Raw genomic sequence first — 19,168 nt, forward strand, 5'->3', positions numbered from 1 at the left:
CGCTTGGTGGGAACAGTTCCGGGTGGGGCGGGAGCTGTGTGCGCTGCGGAGACGGGTGGGTTGGAAAGAGGAGGCCGACCGCTGCTCCAGAATGTCGGGCCGTGAACGAGGGAAAGGCCCTGGGCGGTCTGGCAGGAGGTGAGGCCTCTGAGGAGGTTTGCTTGCTGGCGTGGTTTTCTTTTTTTTTTTTTTTTAAGATTTTATTTATTTATTTTTAGGGAGGGAAGGGGGAAAGAGAGAGAGAGAGAGAGAGAGAGAGAGAGAGAGAGAGAGAGACAGAGAGAGAGAGAGAGAGAGAGAGAAACATCAATGTGCGGTTGCTGGGGGTTATGGCCTGCAACCCAGGCATGTACCCTGGCTGGGAATCGAACCTGGGACACTTTGATTCCCAGCCCGCACTCAATCCACTGAGCTACGCCAGCCAGGGCACTTGCGTGGTTTTCATTCAGGTAGGAGAGGCTTGAGCTTAACCGGTGCTGGAAGGAGCCAGGAGGGAGGGATTGGGTGGAGGCCTCAGGGGGAAAGCAGTTGGCTGCTGACGGAGGGGGGAGGCTGGGTGTTGGGCCCCCGAGAGAGAGGACTGGACTTAGACGGGACCCCAGGAAACGTGGCAGCAGACGTGGACGGGGTCGGCGTTGGCTGACATTTTCTCTGCAAATAGGAGGCACGGCCGTGTGGTGGGCGCGGGGCTGGGACGTGGATGGGGGGGTGTGTGTGTGGCGAGCAGGGGAGGAAGATTGGGCTGGGATGGAGGAGCCCCGTGTATCTGCGGCCACTCTGGGTCTGTCCAGCTGCCTGCTCACAGGAGCGGAGACCTGCAGTGGATCTCTCGTCCCGGCCCGGGTCCCCACCCGGATGCGCATGTGGGAGCCCTTCCCTCCAAGGTGGTGGTGACTGGAGGCGGGCCTTTGGGAGATAACTAGGGTCAGAGGAGGTCACGAGGGTGGGGCCCTCACAAGGGGGTGCATGTCCTCAGGGAAGAGACACCTGACGACTAGCTTTCTCTCCCCTCCCCCTGTGTGTGCGGGCGCAGCGAGGAGGGGGACTGGCTGCGAACCAGGAGGAGAGCTCTGACCAGGGGCTGAGTCTGCCAGCACCTGGACCTCAGACTTCTCAGCTCCCAGGGCAGCGAGAAAGCAGCGTGTGTGGTGTAAGTGACCCCGTCTGTGACATGCTGTGCCGCTGGCTTGGTGTGTGCATGCTTCAGCACGCTCACACATGCGTGCATATGCTCGCGTCAGCCCGGCTTGCATGTACCTGTGTGTCCTCCCTGCACACGCAGGTACAGGTGACGCGTGTGCAGCTCACACTTCCACGCCGCGGCCTGCCCCCCTTCCCCGTTCTGAGCCACACAAGGTTTTCGTTGTCATTTATTGAAACCTCCCATTAAAAAAGGGGGTGGAGGGCAAGAAGGGGAGGAGGATTGAGCCGGGCGGGTGGCCAGGGGGCTTCAGGGAGAGGGAGCTGGGGCAGTGGGGAAGGTGGCAGGGCCTGGGCTGCAGGAGGGAAGGGGGCGACAGGGTCTGGGGAGGCCGGTGGTGGAACCTTTGAGCCAGTCGGGGCTGGGCTGGGGGAGCGGTGGTGGTGGTGGTGGCGGTGATAATGTCCCCAAGCTCTCAGAAGCCTCCGTTCTAAGAGCATGGACCTGCCCAGGGCCCCCCTGTCCCCCATGGAGCCCAGGGGCAGGCAGGGACTTGGCTGGGGCTTGTCTCTGGAGGGTCTGTCGCCCTCAGCTGGGGCCCAGGCCTGGTCGGCGAGGCTGCAGAGGGCTCCTCTAGGAATCTTTCTCTGCTTCTGGCTCCTGCTTTGGCCCTTTTGCCCGTGGGGACCTAGGGAAAAAGAGCTGAGGGAGAGCCCCGGGCCCGGACCCGCCTCCCCGAGGGACGGCCCCGAGGAGGCCGGAGCGGGGGACTGACCATTTCTCCATGTCTTCGAGAGTCTCCGGCAGGGGTTGGTTGAGGGTCTCAGGCAGGAAGAGGGAAGCACTGCCTCCCAGGATGGTGACGGTCCCAAAAATGACAGTGGGGACGAAGGGGTGCCACTCCGCCGTGATTCTCACCAGCGGGGCCGTCATGCTGCCGATGCGTGTCAGCAGGTTGCTGACGCCCATGCCCGTTTGCCTGCGAGGGTTCAGAGCGGGGATTGGCCGCCTGGAGGACGGCGCTGGGCCCCCGGCAGGGTGTAGGGGGATGCCGCAGTCCCACCTGAGCCTGCATCCTTCGGCGGGGCCAGCCCCAGGCCCAGCACCTACCGGATGACCGTGGGGTACAGTTCACTGGTGTACAGGAAGAGGCAGCTGAAGGAGCTGGACAGGCATCCTTTCCCCAACACAGCCAGCACCGTCCTCAGGGTCTGCAAGTCTGTGGGGGGAAGAACGTGTGGTGAGCCTTGGGGCTTAGGAGCACCTGCGTGCAGACCTTGGCTCCCTTTTTGCTTTGGCTGCCGGGAAGCTCAGACCCCAACGTAAAGCCAAGTAATAGCCACTCTGCTACTCCTAGAGTTTAACTTTAACAGGTTTGTGTCCTGCTGTACCTGCGGTTTTCCCAGGTTCTGATTCCCTGTTCTCATTATTTTTTTTTTTTTTTTGTTGTGCCTGTTCTTGTCCTAAAATATCTCCAGTTCCTTTGGAGGGACAGAGGGGCATCAACACAGAAACGTCTATAGACAATACGGCTGGCTTTTTCGCGGTTATGGTGGAGGGGGTTCTGTGAGTACTGGGCTCTGCCATGTCTCCACCCCAGCCCGTTTTCTCCCATGGTGCCCCCCCAGGCCAGGCCCACCCCTCGAGAGATTCTGCACCCTGAGCAGATGGCAGCGTGCTTTCCAGAGTGAGAGCGGGAAAGGACCTGGGACGTCGTGTAGCCCGACTGAGTTGCTTTCTAGACGAGAGACCTGAGCCCCAGAGAGCACAGGGACCTCCTCAGGGCAACGCAGTGAATCAGAGACAGAATTGGCAGGAGTCCCTGGCACCCGCTGCTGAGCTGGGTGGCCGCCCTCGATGCCCATGGACTTGCTGGCCTGCACGGGTCAGCCTCTTCCAGAGGGCGCGGGGTTCATTCCGGCAGCTCACCCGAGGGCACGAAGATGAGAGCCAGGGTGGTCACGCCTGCCAGGAGCAGGGTGGCGACCTCGGTGTTGTGCCGGCCCAGGTAGCTCATGGAGAAGATGGTCAGGAACTTGGCGGGGATGTCGACCCCGCCGAAGATGAGCTGGAGGACGTAGAGGTTGACCCCAAATTCTCCCACGGCCATAGCCAAATTGTAGTAGGCAAAACCGGTGGCAAACCTGAGGGTCGGGGGACGGTCCAGTTAGCACCTGCTGCCCAGCTGGGGCCTGGCCCCATACCGGTCACTGGGTCACCAGGATGACGACTAGTTTCGTTTGCGTCCCAGCTGCCACTGATCGGTTGGGCGGCCCCAGGGCTGTTTTGAGGTCCCTGAGGCTGTGCCTGGACTAGGTGAGGAAGTGCTGGGATCGACTGGTTATGTCTGACACGGGCAGGGTCCGGGGTCCGGTGGCAAAGACGCCACATAACTGACTCCAGAGAACACTGGGGCTGGAGGGGCTGCTGGAGACCAGAGGAAGCCGTAAAGGGTCACTCTTGGGTGGCGATAGTTTAACGCCCGGAGAGGGGGAGTGAAAGTGGAGTTTCGAGTGTGGGCCAGGGGCCTGGCCTTCCCTCCCTGGAAGTCTGGGGTCGCTTGCGAAGGGTCCCTGAACAAATCCAGTCTCGCGTAGGGATGGCCAGGGTGGAGAAGGGCCTCAGAGCCAGGTCACAGGCAGGGCTTTGCAGGAGCAGTGGAATGGCGGACAGAAGAGATGAGGAGGGAGAAACACAGTTTTGTCCTCGAGTCTGTCCCCTGAGGACTGTGCTCAGTGGGGTCTCGGAGGACAGAGGCAGACCAGTGGGGGACAGTGTCAGGGGCACATCAGGGGGTGGAGACGGGCGTGGCAGGGGCATGAGCTGGGGAGGGGCTTTGAAACAACCGTCCAGGGGGTGGGGAGTGTGCCCCCTGAGGAAAGCAGACCCTGATGGCTGGACCCGGGCGTGGGGCAGGGACACAGAGGACTTCCTGGGGCTGGCCAGGGGCAGCCCAGGGGAAGGGGTCCCTTGACGCCTCTTGCAGGTGCCCCAGGCTTTGCTCGCCTGCCGGAGGCCTTGTTGGTCACCCCTGCCTGGGCAGAGGCGCTAGGCGTGGGCAGGGAGGGGTGGTGGGTTACCAGGCCAGGCAGAGACAGAAGGTTATGCGGCGCAGGATGGGTTTCCGGAACAGGTCGGCTATGCTGTACTTGGCCTTGGCCAAGGGGACCTCCTCGTGCAGGTTGTGTTTGAGCTCCTTGGGGCAGAGGGAGGGGAAGGCTGCCGTTAGTCACTGCTGGCCGGCGGGAGGAAGAGAGGCCGGGGCAGGCCTGGTGCCTTGAGAGGAGCCTGCTTAGCGTCAGATGGGGGTGGGCGTGTGAGCAGGGGAACAGTGGCCGGAGGAGGGCACAGCCCAAGAGCAGAGCTGCAGAGCCCAGTTTCCTGCCCCAGACTTCAGTGCCTCGCGGCTCCTACCTCCAGGCTGATTTTTTCTGCCTCCTCCTTCTTGCCGTTGAAGGCGGCCACCCACCGGAGGATCTTCAGGGCCTTCGCAGACTTGCCAGACAGGACCATCCAGCGTATGGACTCCGGTATCCACCTGGGGGCCAGGGTCAGACCGCAGTGGCTCACCCCCGCCCTGGAAGCCCCTTTGAGAGGCTGGATGAAGAGGTCCAGCCAGGGCTGAGGGGTAGGAGGCCCAGAAACCTGAGCTGCCTCACTACAGATTTCACGGCATTTGAACTTGGCCAAGCCTTGCACCTGGGCCGCCTGCAGCCAGCACCACTTCCACTGTTGTCCTCTCCCCTCACAGAAGAGCCTTTGCTCAGTAACCCCCACCCGGGCTGCTTGTTATCGTTGGGTGTCTTCTTAGCTAGGCACCCTGGGCCCGAGGCCAAGGCAGGTGGCGCCTGGGGAGGGGCTGGCGTGTTCGAGGCTGGACGGCTTGAGGTTGTGCACGCTCACCGCCCCAGCCTCCCTGGGCTGCATTGCAGGTCCTGGGTGAAGGGGCAGCTTGGGAAGGGGGCGAAAGTGAGGGTTGTGGTCTAGGGCATGGGTTTGAGGATCCTCAGATTCTTCCTACAAAGGACCAAAACTCTGCTGGGGAGGGGCTGGGGGGTGAGCACAGCATGGCGTGGTAGGATGGGCGAGAGGGTAGCCAAGTTCATTCTCTCTCCCTCCGGGGCTGCACCTGTGGGGCCGGTTCACCCTGAGCAGCCCCTGAGGGTCACTAGGTGTGAGGAGGAAGGAGCGATGTTTGGAAAAGTCTGGCCTGAGTTGAAATCGACTCCAGCTGTGGTCCCCTGCAGGCACCCAGGACCTGGCTCCAGCAGGGCCCTTGGGGGAGTGGACACTGGTCACTCAGACCACTGGGCTCAGCTGATAGTGGCCGGTCCTCTCCAGGGCCTGTGGCTATCCCCTTTCCTGGCCTTTCAGCGTCTGTGTCTGCCCAGTTTTGTCAGCCCACGCACACCCGGATTATCAGTGACTTTCAGTCACCGTGGCAGGGCCGGAGCTCCATCCCCTCACTCCGGGGACAATGCCAACAGTGGCTTCCCAGGAGAGAGCCTCCCCGTGGGCCGGGCACGTGTGAGTCTGGGTGACACGCGTTCTGTTCTTATCTTCATCTCGCTTAGAAAACCCTGAGGCTCGGAGTGGGTGAGGCTTGTCCCGAGTCCCATAGGAAGGGGCCCAGGCTCTCGGCTGACCGTACCCGATTGACCCTGCTGCCATTTCAACACTTTGCTCCTTCTCTGCTCCCCTCCCAGGTTGGGGACATCTCCTGGCTCCACCCTGACCCTGCTGAGCCCCTCTCGCACCCCAGGATTGCCCATCCCTTCTAGAAGATTCTATTTCTCATTTCCAGATGGAGGTCCCATCCCAGTTGTGTATCTTTTTGTGTAACCCTGGGGGATTGCTTTGCTTCTCAGAGCCTCGGTTTCCTCACCTGTGGAACGGGAGCAACGAGGCTCCCTTCGCGGAGATGCCGTGAGGGTGGGAGACAGTCTAGGTCAGCCCCTAGGACAAGGTCTCGCGCGTGGCCAGTGCCCAGTAAAGGGGCTGCTGAGAGACTCTGTTTCTCGTCCTGAGTGCGTTTCTTATTTCCTGTTCATTGGCTCAACTACCTTCTGGAGATTCACTTCCTGTCTTCCATGGGCCCTCAGGTTTGCTTGCTACCAATGAACTCTTGACTGGTTGGGGACCTCTGACCCAGGCACCTGGATCCCGCCAGGTTCTCAGGCTTTGAGCTTTCTTCTCCTTTGCACCTCGAACCCAGAAGTCCCCACGTGGTATGGGTTTTCCTTTAAAATGCCTCTCACACTTGTCCCCTGATCCTCCTGCCCCTACGGTTACCTCCCTTCTGTCTCCTGTCCCCACCCACCTGGGTCTGTCTCTCTGTGCTGTCATTTCCCCGACAGAAGCTTGACCAAGCTGCTCAGCACCATGGACACCTCTGGAGGGGGTCACCGGCCCCCCATGCGAAGCTCAGGCCTCCTGGCTTTTTCTGTGCTCTCTGAGGTCTGGCCTGTCCTGTCTGTGTCAGCTCAGCCCTTCTGCTGCTGCAGGCAGCCCCGGAGGGCACCCCAGACACCTGCCCCCTCCTGCGCCTTGCCTTTGTGTAGGTAATTCCTCCTTCCTGGGGTCCCCTCCCTGACTCTGGGACAGGGAAGCGCCAGGATGGACAGAGCTGGCCAGCCTGGCCAGGCCTGGGCTTTCTGCTGGGCTCTGCTGGGCCTAAGGAGGGACGTGAAGGGGGAGAGGCCACCTACCAGGACAGCAGGAAGAAGACGAAGAAGGGAGCGGACACTGTTAGCTGCAGCCAGCGCCACTGGGGGATGGCGTAGGCCAGGCCGGGCAGGACGAACTGGCCCACAGTGTAGAAGTAGCCGATCCCAACAGATATGATGGCCCGCATCCGGGTGGACACCCACTCGACACCTGCGGGAGGAGCCCACGGACCAGGTTAGGGCCCTTCTGGACCCTGGGCACCTGCCTGTGGAGGGACATCCGCTCCTGGCTGCTGGGTCTGACTCTGACCCTCAGGGCTCATTGACCCTGTTCGACAGGTGCTGCGACGGAGGCTCAAGAAGGCAGGGCCCAAACTCAGGCCAGCCTGACTCCCAAGCCCACGCTCTCGACGGCCTCCCCAGTGGCCGGTGGCTTCCCTTGTTCTGCCTCAATTTCCTTGTCTGTAAAATGGGGGTAACAGCATCCCTCCCTTATGTGTGCGGACTGAGCGAGATCACACGCTCAGCAGAGGTGGGTGCTCAGGACCGACACAGAGCTGCTGCTCCTATGGGTGTCATTGTCATGTTCGGAGGGCGACACCTTGCTCTACCAAGGCCCCGGGGGGCCCCAGGCCCAGACCCCACTCTCCAGGCTCCGGCTGGTGCTCCCCTGCCCGCTGCCCCTGAGGCTCACTCAGGATCACGGTGCTCAGGGTAACACCTGCGATGCTGAAGCCACACAGGAAGCGCAAGGCCATGTACACGGGCAAGGTGGGGCTGAAGGCGGCACCTGAGCCGCTGGCCGCCAGCAGCAGGTAGCTGCAGGACAGGATGGGCTTTCGGCCAAACCTGCAGCTCGAAGGAGAGAAGGGGCCGGGTTAGCTGCTGGGAGCCAGCAGAGGTGAGGGACTCTGCAGACCTGGAGCGCAGGGTGGGACCTCCCGTCTTTCGGAGCGCCGTGCAGGACGTGAGATTCCCTTCCCGGATGGAGCTTTGCTTGTAATTGCTTTTTTGTTGTTGTTGTTGGGGGGGGGGGGCAAGTTTGTAATTAGAGGTTTTATAGTTAATTAGTCATCCCTTCCACCTCCAGCTTAGCTGCCTGAGCAGGGCTCAAAGGGTCAGGCCACCGCGAAGCAGCCCATCCACCCCATCTCTATGGCCACTCAGCCGCTGCGCTGTGTCGGGAAACCTGGACGCTTCCCCCACTGGGTCTGGGGAGGCCGGAGGACTCAAGTCACAGGGGCTCTGGGTCAGAGAGGAGGCTGGGGCCCAGAGAGCCCTGGGGCTCGCCCAGGGCTGCCCAGCAACACCATCCCTCCCGCCCTCCTCAGCCCTTTGCCTCTTTGGGGCTCACGGGGGGAGCACAGAGGGGCAGGGTGGTCACCATGGGCTGTGCCCCCTCGTGGGAGGCCCCAGTGTCTCACCTGTCGGACAGGCTTCCCAGAAAGATGCCCCCTACCACCATGCCTGCCATGAACATAGACTGGGCCATCTCCTTCAGCTTGTTGGCGTCGCACACCAAGTCCCACTGCACGAGAGAAAGGGGACACCGACGCGGCTCAGTGCCAACCAGCCCCCCAGCCATGCCCAGCCTGCGCCCCCAAGAGCACACTCCCACTCCAGCGCCCCCACGTGACCGCCCTGCACCTGGCCCCCTGCCTCCCAGGCATACCTTCCCCTCTCAGCCTGGCCCCCGGGCTCCCGAGGCCCCCCTGTGGCTCTCTGGGGCCCTGACCTGTGCTTCTGTGATGACAGCACCCCTCTAGCACGCGTGGCCTGTCACACAGCTTTCAAAGTCGGTTCAGCGGTCACATCCAGCTTTGTCCTCAGCCCTGCCGAGCTTGCCTACATCCCCATGGCTCCCCACTTGTCACCTCCCACACATCCGAGGTCAGTCCCTCTGCTCTACCCTTGACCTCACCCTCTCTCCCCCACGGGGGCATTCCTCCACGGATGCCACCTCGCTCCTGCCCACAGCCTCACCCCCTCGCACTCTCTCCTGACCCCGCCTCATCAGCACGTGCAAGTGCTCCATCTCTCCGGCTCGCCCCGCCCCCTCTTCGCCCTCCCCTTCCGCTCAGTCCCCCTTCCCTCTCCGGCCACATTTCTTGTACGAGGCGCTATGCTTGCCATCTCCTGGTCCTCACCCCCCGCTGCTGCCTCCGTCCTGCCTCTGTTGCTCCGCAGAAACCGTGTTCCCCAAAGCCGGTGTCTTCCCCACCCAATACACGGGACCGCCTGTGTCCTGACCGGAACGGGCCTGCACCGCCCCCCCATGGCACTGCCGACCCCTCCCTCCTCCTGCTGTTCCCTCTCTTCCTCCGTGGGCTCCGGGATGGGTTTCCCCAGCCCTTCTTGGGTCGCCCTCTCTTTTCACCCACTCCCCCCAGGAAATGCCACTGGCTTCAGTGGCTATGTTATGATGAAGACTCCAACTCCGTATCTTCAACCCAGACTTTCTTCTGGTCTTGAGACCAGGAGACCCAGCGGCCTGTTGAAATCTACCCCCCACCCCCCCGCCCCGGGTGATGGGTGTCCCGCGGGCATCTGAGCGCCCGCGTGTCATGCCCCTGCCTGGTGGTCTCCAAATCTCAGTGACCGGTAAGCCCTCTTTTCATTCCTTCCTCACCCACTTTACAATCACTCAACTCTCCAGTTGCTAACGTTTTAACATTTGTTGAATTTGGACTTTTCTATTTCCATGACTACCATCTTAGCATGCGTCACACCGTTTTGCAAATGGGTTAAGGACGACAGCCGATATTTCCTGAGGGTTCACCACACACGGTGGGGGGGGGGGGCACTTTCCAGACCTCCACCCCTTCAATCCTCACGACAACTTTATGATGTGGCACTCTCACCCCCGATTTGCAGGTGAGGAAACGGAGACCCCAGGAGGATTCCTGCAACCCTCTCCTGACAGGTGTCCCGGCCTTCGATCTCCATCTCTCCTATCCGTTCTTTCTAGGATAGTCTCCATGACTTTCTAAAACACCCCTCAAACCTGCTTCCTGTCTTGCTTCTCCCACTCCCTGGCTGCCTCCTGTCCCTTTGGGTAAAGGGAGGGCTCTGCTAACACAGATTTCTAAAGCCCTTGTGCCCTGGCCCCTGCCTACCTGCCCCGCCCAATCTCCTGCTAATCCCCTAAATCACCCTTTGTGCAGCTACCCTGAGTTACTTGTGTAACGAAGTGGAGAATTTTATGCACCAGCAATGCCTCGCAGGAATGTTGCGGAAGTGAAACAGGGCAGGGGAAGAACCACACCCTCCTCTGCTGGAAGTAGGGAACAGTGAGGCGGCGTGGATGAGATGCCAGGGCCTGCAGCTGTCTCAGAGTGGCCCAGCGAGGCCAGCGAACCCACTGGGCTCTTCTGGCTGGACAGGGAGCCTGCCTACTGTGTGCATGGGATGGCGGAGGGAGAAGGGTAAGGCGAAAGTGAGGGGGTAAAGAAAAGGCCATCAGTGGGTGTCTCGAGAGGCTTCTGGTACTTTGTGGCGTGCCTCCTCCTTTCCTGTTGGTGGGGTGGTGACAGCTGGCGACTTTGGAAGCCCTGTGTTGAAGATGGCAGCGCTGCTGCCACTCTGGGTTCCTGAGCGACCTCACGGAGCAGAGTCACCCATTAACCTGAAATGCCCCTCTGAGATCTAGTGCACGAGAAAGAGAAACATTTCTACATCCCTTAAGCCACTGAATTGTTCTGTCATGTCAACCTAGCCTATCCTAATACATCCCCCAGGATGGGAATTTGATTTTCCGCCCCCAACCTTCAAGTTAGCGCCTTAAGACACCAGCCTGTTCGGATCATGAGAAGGTCAATGTCAGGCATGCTTGGATTAGTGTACGGCTGTTGCCCAGCCCCACCGTCACAGAGCAGATCTACAGGGTCTTGGTTTCCACCCTGGCCCTGGGGATGCCGTAGGCTTTAGGACACCTGTTGCAAGCCAGGTTCTTCCATAGAATCGGAAAGTCTTGGTTGGACTTTGAGTCACATTTAAAACACACCACAAGCCTTGGAAGTCCCTGCAGAATCTGCTCCCACCTTCATGCTCCTTCCCTCTCTGCTCCCACTTCTACTGCTGTCTCCCACGTGCCCTCTTCCCGGTACGCTGGTTTCCTTGCTATTTGTAAATATGTCAGGCACCCAGAGTCTTGGCATGTGGTGGTCTCTTGGCCCCGGAATGTTCTTCCCCCAGATAGCCACTCGGCTGGCTCCTATAATCTTTGCTCAGATGTTGTCTCGTTAACGAGAACTTCCTTGCCCACCATCTTTAACATTGCACCCTCTGCCCCGGCAGTGGGTACCCCTCTACCCTGCTTTATTTTCTCTATAGCGTTTGCACCATCAGACCTATTGCATACTTTTCAGTGTTTAAACTTTCTCTCCCAAGAATGTTATCCTGATGGAAGTGAGGCTTCGGGTCTGTTTTGTTCACTACGGGACTTCTATTGCCTAGAACAGCACCTAGTGGTCACTGAATACACAGTGTGCAGGTGAATGTGTGAGCACCCCCCAGAAAGAACAGAGGGACGGAGAGCCTCAGAGACTTAGACCTGTGCCTATGTCTGCCTGACGGATCACGGGGTCCCCTCTCCACGTGCTTTGAGGCGGGCTGCCTCGTGTCCCCAGGCGGGGCCTGTGCCGGGAAGGAGATGGTCTAGGCTGTGTATGTCAAATCCCTCAGCACACGTCGGCGAGAAGGACTAGAAAAACCTCACCATCAGCCCAGAAGGACTTCTACAGAACATTGTGTACCGGGACTGGTAAAATGAGGTTTCAAAGCTCAGAAGGAAGAGTCCTTTGTGGTTAAATAGTAAGAGTCTTGGCATTAATTGCATTGTAAGTAGCTTTTAAGAGATTTCATGGTTAACGAGGCTCATCGGCACTGGTGGTAACAGTGGCCGTGGCTGCCTGCAGATCAACCCCCATCCACGGGGCTCCCGCCTCGGATGTGCAGCTGTGGTGGATTGGGCTGTGTCCCCCCCAAAAGACAGGTTGAAGTCCTAACTCCCAATACCTTGGAACGTGACCTTATTTGAAAATAGGGTTGTTGCTGATGTAATTAGTTACAGTGAGGCCCTACTGGGGTCGCCATGGAGCCGTCATCTAATCTGACCAGAGGTCTTGTAAGAGAAGAGACAGACTCACGGGGAGGAGACCCCGTGACGATGGAGGCAGAAGCTGGGGGGATGTGTCCGTAAGCCCAGGATGCTGAAGGTCACAAACCACCAGCAGAACCTGGGAGAGGGAAGCAAGGATGCTTCCCTCGGGCCTGTAGGGGAGCTTGCCTGCACCTCGATGGTGGACGTCTGGCCTCTAGAACTGTGAGGCAGTGCATGTGTTTCTGTTGTTAGAAGCCACCCAATTTGTGCTGCTTTCCAACGGAAGCCCTAGGACATGAATACACCTTGCGTTTCCTATATGTTTGAAGTACCTGCTGGCTTGGTGGGGGGGTGGTGGTGGTGGTGGTGGTGGCGGCAAGGGACTGGGAATAGAAGAATGTGGCAATGAAGGAACCTGATACAGAGAGAACTGGAAAGGTTTTTAAAGGCATCCTTGAATTTTGAGGGGGAGGGAGGGAAAGATATTTACAGAAATTTTTGGCGTGCTTTCTCTGCGGTTAGCGGTGTCAGACTCTTCAGAAGGCCCTGGTAACAAAACCTACAGCTGAAGGTTCAGTGATTCTTCCAGGAACCGACTGTGATTTGTTTCTCTGACTTCACACACAGGCCAGGCCACACGGGGCGTGGGCTTCTCGTGGGTTCATCGGGTTAAACTAGTGGTGGTAGGAAAGCTTGCTGTTACATTTCTCTCTGCTGTTGTACTGGTCATCATTCCCTTGGTCTAGCAACGCTGCCAGTCCTACGCTCACATCACGATGCCAGGAAGAGCTTTCCTGGCGCCTGGCCCAAGCAGGCGGTCAGTGAGCATCTGTGAAGTGGACCCGTGGCTGAGATCATGTCCTTCCCCATTTCTCCTCTCGCAGTCAGCACCCTCTTCTTACCTCCAAGAGGACACATTCCATGGCCTTCTAGCTGCTGATTTACCCACCTCCCTCTGGCCCTCTGCGACCTCATGGTGGGCAGAGGCGTCCCCTTGGTTCTTTGTCCCTCACAGCTAACAGAGTGGTTGGGATGTGGTCAATGTTAATATTTGTTCAATGAATAATTAACGAGTGAACAGGGCCAGGGTTAGTATTCATATCTGACTGATGAGGCCCAGCGAGGAAAAATTAACTTGCTGGCTGGAGGGAGCTTTCCGGGACTTCCATGCAGCCCTTGGTGTAGCCTGGGCTGACCTCTTCCCCATTGACTTTCGGGAACTCCATATAGAGTTCTTGCTCCCAGTACCCTAGTCCAATGTTCTTGGCCTTCTCTTTCCTGTCTTGGAGTGTTTCCTGAGCCTGTAGGAAGCTAGGTTCTAGAGGGGAAGAAGAGAAAGCCCCCCCCACCCCCCACAATGCTTCCCAAGTAGGCTGATGCACCGGGAAGGTAGCAGGTAAGGAAGAGAGGGCCTGTGACACCCAGGAGTGAGGTTTCCCAATGATGCTCTAGTATCCGAAGTGGGTGTTATGATCGTCCCCAATTCCAGACAAAGAAATCGAGGCATAGAGAGTCAATAACCTGGCTAAGCACAGCTTGGTTCTTTTCGAGGCAGTGACTCAAACAGGTCTGTTGGGCCCCCAACGAATGGCCTTGACCATGGCTTCCCGATGCCGTACTTGTGCTTTGCTCTGAGCTCTGGGCTGCAGGTGGGAAGGCTCAGGATATGTGAGCCATCACCATGAGCCACCACAGGACATGCAGCTCAGGATGGGCTGGAACTGTGGTTGAGGAGGCAGCTGGGGCCAGAGCCCGGGGGCTGCTCTGCTATCGGGCCCAGAGGGTGAGGGACAGGTTTAGGCGCTGGAGCACAGCCAGATCAGAGGCCAGGAGGCCCCTCAGAGGGAAACTGGAAGATAGGCATCAAAGGTCAAGGTGAGTTAGAGCATCATCCCCCAAGGTTGGGGGTTAGTCTTCTGGTCAGGGCACATACAAGAATCAACCAATGAACGCATCAATAAATGGAACAACAAATTGATGTTTCTCTCTCTCTCTCTCTTTCTCCCTCTCCCTTTCCCCCTCGCTCTTAAATCAACAAATAAGAATTAAAAAAAAAAGTTCAGGGTGAGACTTCCGGCCAAGATGGAGGCATAGGTAGACACACTGTGCCTCCTCACACAACCAAGATAGGGACAACAATAATTTAGAAACAGAATAACAACCAGAACTGACAGAAAATTGAACTGTATGGCCGTCAGACAACCCAGAAGTTAAAATAGACACGTTCATCCAGACCGGTGGGAGGGGCGGAGTCGGGCAGCTGGGCGCAGGTGACGGCTCAGAGAGCAGAGAGTACTGGGACTGGGTGTGTAAGGGGCGCACAAGACTGCAGCGGGTGGACCCTGAGTGTGCAAGCAGCAGCTGGCAGACCCCAGCTGAGGGGTGACAACTGGCAGACCCAGCGAGGCAGCGACTGTGAAGCAAGGCACTTCACGCAAGCCAGGATCCCAGAGCTGGGAAATAGAGCCTTGGGGCACTGATTGAAAACACCTGGGCAGGCTGAGGCACAGGGAGAGACTCCCAGCCTCACAGGAGAGATTGTTGGAAAGTCCCACAGGGTGCACAAGCCCACCCACACGGGAATTGGCACCAGAGGGGCCTAGTTTTCTTGGGGGAAGTGGCAGAAGGACTGAGGTCCGATGGAGAGCGGAGCAAGCACCATTGTTCTCTCTCAGACCCCGCCCCCACATACAACGTCACAACCCAGTGACTGGGGTGCCCAGCCCTGGTGAACACCTAAGGCTCCGCCTCTCATGTGTAACAGGCAAGACCAGATCAAAGAGGGGGGGGGGGATATGGCTCAAACAGAAGTGAAAGCCCCAGAGTCAGTACTTTTAAGCGACTGAGAGATAGCCAACCTATCAGATGCATAGTTGAAAGCACTGGTGATCAAGATGCTCACAGAATTGGTTGATTTTGGTCACAAATTAGATAAACAAATGCAGGCTACAATAAGAGAAATGAAGGAAAATGTACAGGAAACCAATAGTGATGGAAAGAAAGCTGGGACTCACAATAGAATGGCTCAGAAAGAAGAAAGAGACAATCAAACAGAAAAGAATGGGGAAGTAAGAATTCAAAAAAATGAGGAGAAGCTTAGGAACATCCAGGACATCTTTAAACATTCCAACATCCAAATTATAGGGGTACCAGAAGGAGAAGAGGAAGAGCAACAAGTGGAAAACTTATTTGAACAAATCATAAAGGAAAACTTCCCCATTCTGGCAAAGGAAATAGACTTCCAGGAAGTCCAGGAAGCTCAGAGAGTCCCAAAGAAGTTGGACCCAAGGAGGAACACATCAAGGCACATCATAATTACATTATCCAAGGTAAAAATGAAGGAGAGGATCCTAGAAGCAGTAAGAGATAAGGAGACAGTAACCTACAAAGGAATTCCCATCAGACTGTCAGCTGATATCTCAAAAGAAATCTTGCAGGCAAGAAGGGGCTGGAAAGAAGTATTCCAAGTCATGAAAGGCAAGGACCTACACCCCAGATTGCTCTATCCAGCAAAGCTATCATTTAGAATGGAAGGGCAGATAAAGTGCTTCTCAGATAAGATCAAGTTAAAGGAGTTCATCATCACCAAGCCCTTATTTTATGAAATGTTAACTTATCTAAGAAAAAGAAGATTAAAAAAAACATGTATAGTAAAATGACAGCAAACTTACAATTATTAACAACCACACCTAAAACAAAAGCAAAAACAAACTAAGGAAACAACTAGAACAGGAACAGAACCACAGAAATGGAGATCACATGGAGGGTTAGCAACAGGGGAGTGGGAGGAGGAGAGAGGGGGAAAAGGTACACAGAATAAGTAGCATAGATGGTAGGTAGAAAATATACAGGGAGAGGGCAAGAATAGCATGGGAAATGTAGAAGCTAAAGAACTTATGACACATGGACATGAACTAAAGTGGGGGAATGTGGGTGGAAGAGGGTGTGCAGAGTGGAGGGGAATGAAGGGGGGAAATGGGACTATTCATCAAGCAAATGGAAGCAACAACGGACTCCAAACACAGGGAGTCCTGGGCTCAGATCCTTCCGCTGCCTGGTCCTAACCGTGTGTAATCCTAGGAGAGTCATGGAAGCCAACTGAGCTTGAGTTCCCTCGTTCGTGAACTGGAGATACTAGTAACACATCTCTTGCTGAGATGCCATCATCTCCTGAGACTCCAGGAGCCCACCCACACAGCATGCCCAGTGCAGGACTGGCACTGGGTAAAGACCTAGGAACCCAGCTCTTCTAATGAGGCAAAAGCAAGATCCTGCCCTTGAGGAGCTCACAGTCCCCCTAGGGGGAATGAAAACATTGGCCTCTGCTCACTGTGCAGATGCCTCCTCCTCCAGGAAGCCTCCCTGGCATTCCATGGCTCCTCCATCTTTGAATTGCCAGAGACCCTTGTCCTCCACTTGGTGCCTCCAATGGGCTTTAGCTTTAAATTCCAATTCCTGAAACCGACCGGCTGTGTGGCACCAGAACTTCCCTCCCTTTCTCTGAGCCTCAGCTGTTTTTGATCTGTAACAGGAGATAAAATCACCCTCAGTAGGACATCACGGTGGGAATCACATTGGGAGACAATGCCTGCAAAGCACCAAAATGTGCCAGGCAGCGGGTAGAGCCTCAGTAAAGGCCAGTTCTCACCATGGCCTCTGGCCTGCCTGTACATTCGAGTCGGATTTAACCCTGCACCTCCCGGAGTCGGGCGCAGGTGCAAAGACCAGTGATTCAGGAAGGCAGGAATGAGTGGGGCGAACCCAGCAGTGCCCGGGCGAGCAGAGGAGACGTCTTCGGGGTCTGCTCAGGGGGGTTTCCACCCCCCACTCTGTCCTCTTTCTCCTCCATTCACCTCCCACCTTGGGACCTTTGTATGAACAAGATGGAATTTTCCTTCTTTCCCTCCCTGCCCCCCGCCACCCCTGCCTGGCTAACTCTGGACGCAAGTTCTTATCTCGGGTCCAGGGTCACTTCTGTAGCGACTCTTCCCTCAGTGCTGCCCCTGCCCCCACCCACTACCCCCACACCCAGCTCAGGGGCAGGCTGTAGTCTCAGGTCACAGCCCCAAGTCCTTCCAAGTAGCAACTTCGCATTTCTCTGTGGGGTGCTTTCTGTAGCAAGGCCAGGGCACTCTTAGTCCCCCGAGCTCAACACCATGCCCCGTGCACAGAATGGGCTGCTTGGAGAAATGCTTGTGCTCTGAGGGCAAAGAAACCAAAGCTCTTGGTTGGTACGCATGTGCACCCCAGTGCATCCTCTCCTCCCATCCAGCGCCCTGTCCCTGGGGCCTGGGGACACTGGGCCTGGCCAGCTCCCTGTCTGTGAGTGCTGCAGGCTGTGGGGGCTGTTCTAAGTGGCACACAGGGCCGCCCCTGGGCATACCTCAGTTGCAATGGAGTCCCTGGCGCTGACGTCGTAGACCCAGCCATCCCGGCATGGCTCGGTGGCCCCCCGGGTGTCGTTGGGCAGGCTGGCGTTGGGTGGGTGCACAAAACGGAGGCACGACTCCGGCTTCCCATTTAGGCCCACGGGGAGCACCCAGGGCCCCTCGGAGGCGTTGGGGGGTGGGCGGCAGTGGTGGGCGGGGGTGGCCGCTGTGAAGATCTGCAGCAGGTTGTGGTTGGCTATGCCGAGGGCCGGGAGGCCCAGCAGGACCATGATGAGGAACTGGAAGGGGCCCTGGCTGTTCACGCTGTCCACGGTCTTGGAGAAGGTCATGGTGCCGAGCAAGAGGAGCCAGAGCTGCGGGCAAGGCACCAGGACGGGGAGAGGCATGTGTGCAAGTGTGTGACGTGTGGGCACGTCGATGGGTGTGGGCGCGCGTGTGGGATGGCGTGCCAAAAGGTGTACGTGAACACAAGTGTGTGGGACGTTGTGTGTATATCGACGTGTAAGGGTGTGGGGCTCGGCTGCGTGTGTGCACAGATCTGCACGTGGCTGCAGGGGGAGGGACCCAGCTGCACGTACAGATGAGGGGTCGCTGGTGTATGTCCACAGCAGGTCTGTTGGGGTGAATGTGTTTGGGCTAGAGCGTGAGGGTGCAGTGGTGTGAGCTTGGGTGCATGGTTGTGTGTGTGTGTGTGTGTGTGTGTGTGGATTTGGGGGCATGAGTCCGTGTGCACTCGGCCAGGCTGGTCATGTGTGCTGCATGCGTGCTGCAGGGCGGGTCACACAGCTGGGACCCACGGGCCCAGTCTCGGACATACAGGATGGATAGTGGGTGTGGGGGAGGAGGCCCCTGGTTGCCTGGAGCAGACATACATGGTTACCTCAGCCTGCTTGCTGGGAAGGGCCGCCCCAAGCTCTGAGCCTCCTGGCTTTTGACCGTCCCCTGGGGTGAGACCCACTCTATTGGGGTAGCAGAAAGGGCCCGGGCAGGTCCCAGAGGGCGTAAGGGGCTTGGCCAGTCACAGCAGAGGCAGGGCCCGGCTTTAGGAGGCCTAGTCCCTGGGGGCTGGGCAGGGCCTGGGGGCCTCCACCCTTCCTCACCTGGCGGCTGGGCCTGGCTGCCTCCGGTGGGGCTGGCGGTCGGTCGATGTGGCTGAAGCCTCACTCGGTCCTGGTCCCGGGGTCCAGCAGTAGCTCTTTGGGCAGCTCGGCTCCAGCGAGCTGTGTTTGTGCCTGCCCCAGAGGGGGCTTATATAAGGCCTAAGCTGTTCCCTGGGATAATGTTTGACTTTCTTTTGAGGATTAACGGCCCTCCCGGGCAGGGAGAGCCTGGGTGGATCCATCAAGCTGAGCTTTCCACAAAGGGCTGCCTCAGCAAAGGCGGGGCTGCCAGTGTGGCTGAGCCTGTGGAGCAGGCTCACCTGGGGAAGGAGGGGTCTAGGAGGGGGTCTGACCGAGTCCTGGGGCTCCCATTCCCACCTCATCTCTGAGGACGGGGGAGCTGACAATAGCCAGAGAGAGGTGTTCTGTCCCGAACAGACAACATTCTCCAGGGTCTCACCTTCCCTGCCTGGGGCCTTTGGAGAAGGGGCCTGGAGACTTGCCTCTGGGAAATGCAAGGGCCCGCCCAGGAAGAAATAGTCCCCTGCACCTGTGTCCGAGGGCTCGGGGCTGTCATCCCCTGGGCACCCGTGTCTGCATGTCAGACCCCAGAGACTCAGCCAAAGCCCCTCCTAGGCCATGCTCCTCGGACAGGCCCCTCTCCAGACAGGCTGCATCCTGCTGGGGGCAAATCACAGCCTCCATTGTTTTGTTTTGTTGTTTCTCTGAATATTATTTTAATTATATAAGACTGTGTTCCATGCATAAAA

At 57.9% G+C, this 19,168-nt stretch overlaps 1 protein-coding gene across 2 annotated transcripts; it reads right to left on the reverse strand.

Annotated features, from left to right (window-relative positions):
* Nucleotides 1–1,354: 1,354 nt before the first annotated feature.
* Nucleotides 1,355–18,513, reverse strand: SLC22A8 (solute carrier family 22 member 8). Of its 2 annotated transcripts, none has more exons than XM_036029615.1 (11): nt 18,399–18,513; nt 17,292–17,651; nt 8,232–8,335; nt 7,598–7,656; nt 6,850–7,018; nt 4,556–4,679; nt 4,222–4,337; nt 3,071–3,285; nt 2,252–2,360; nt 1,917–2,120; nt 1,355–1,829 (listed from the first exon to the last, which is right to left on the reverse strand). In XM_036029615.1, exons 2-11 carry the CDS (start codon nt 17,625–17,627, stop codon nt 1,775–1,777), a joined length of 1,491 nt encoding a protein of 496 aa, XP_035885508.1. In that variant the 5' UTR covers nt 17,628–17,651; nt 18,399–18,513; the 3' UTR covers nt 1,355–1,774. The 2 variants fall into 2 exon arrangements, with proteins under 2 accessions (XP_035885508.1, XP_028372844.1); XM_028517043.2 differs by having other exon boundaries at nt 7,502–7,656.
* Between the last annotated feature and the right edge of the window lie 655 nt (nt 18,514–19,168).

Source organism: Phyllostomus discolor, chromosome 6 (genome assembly GCF_004126475.2).
Source record: "Phyllostomus discolor isolate MPI-MPIP mPhyDis1 chromosome 6, mPhyDis1.pri.v3, whole genome shotgun sequence".
Taxonomy (NCBI): Eukaryota; Metazoa; Chordata; class Mammalia; order Chiroptera; family Phyllostomidae; genus Phyllostomus; species Phyllostomus discolor.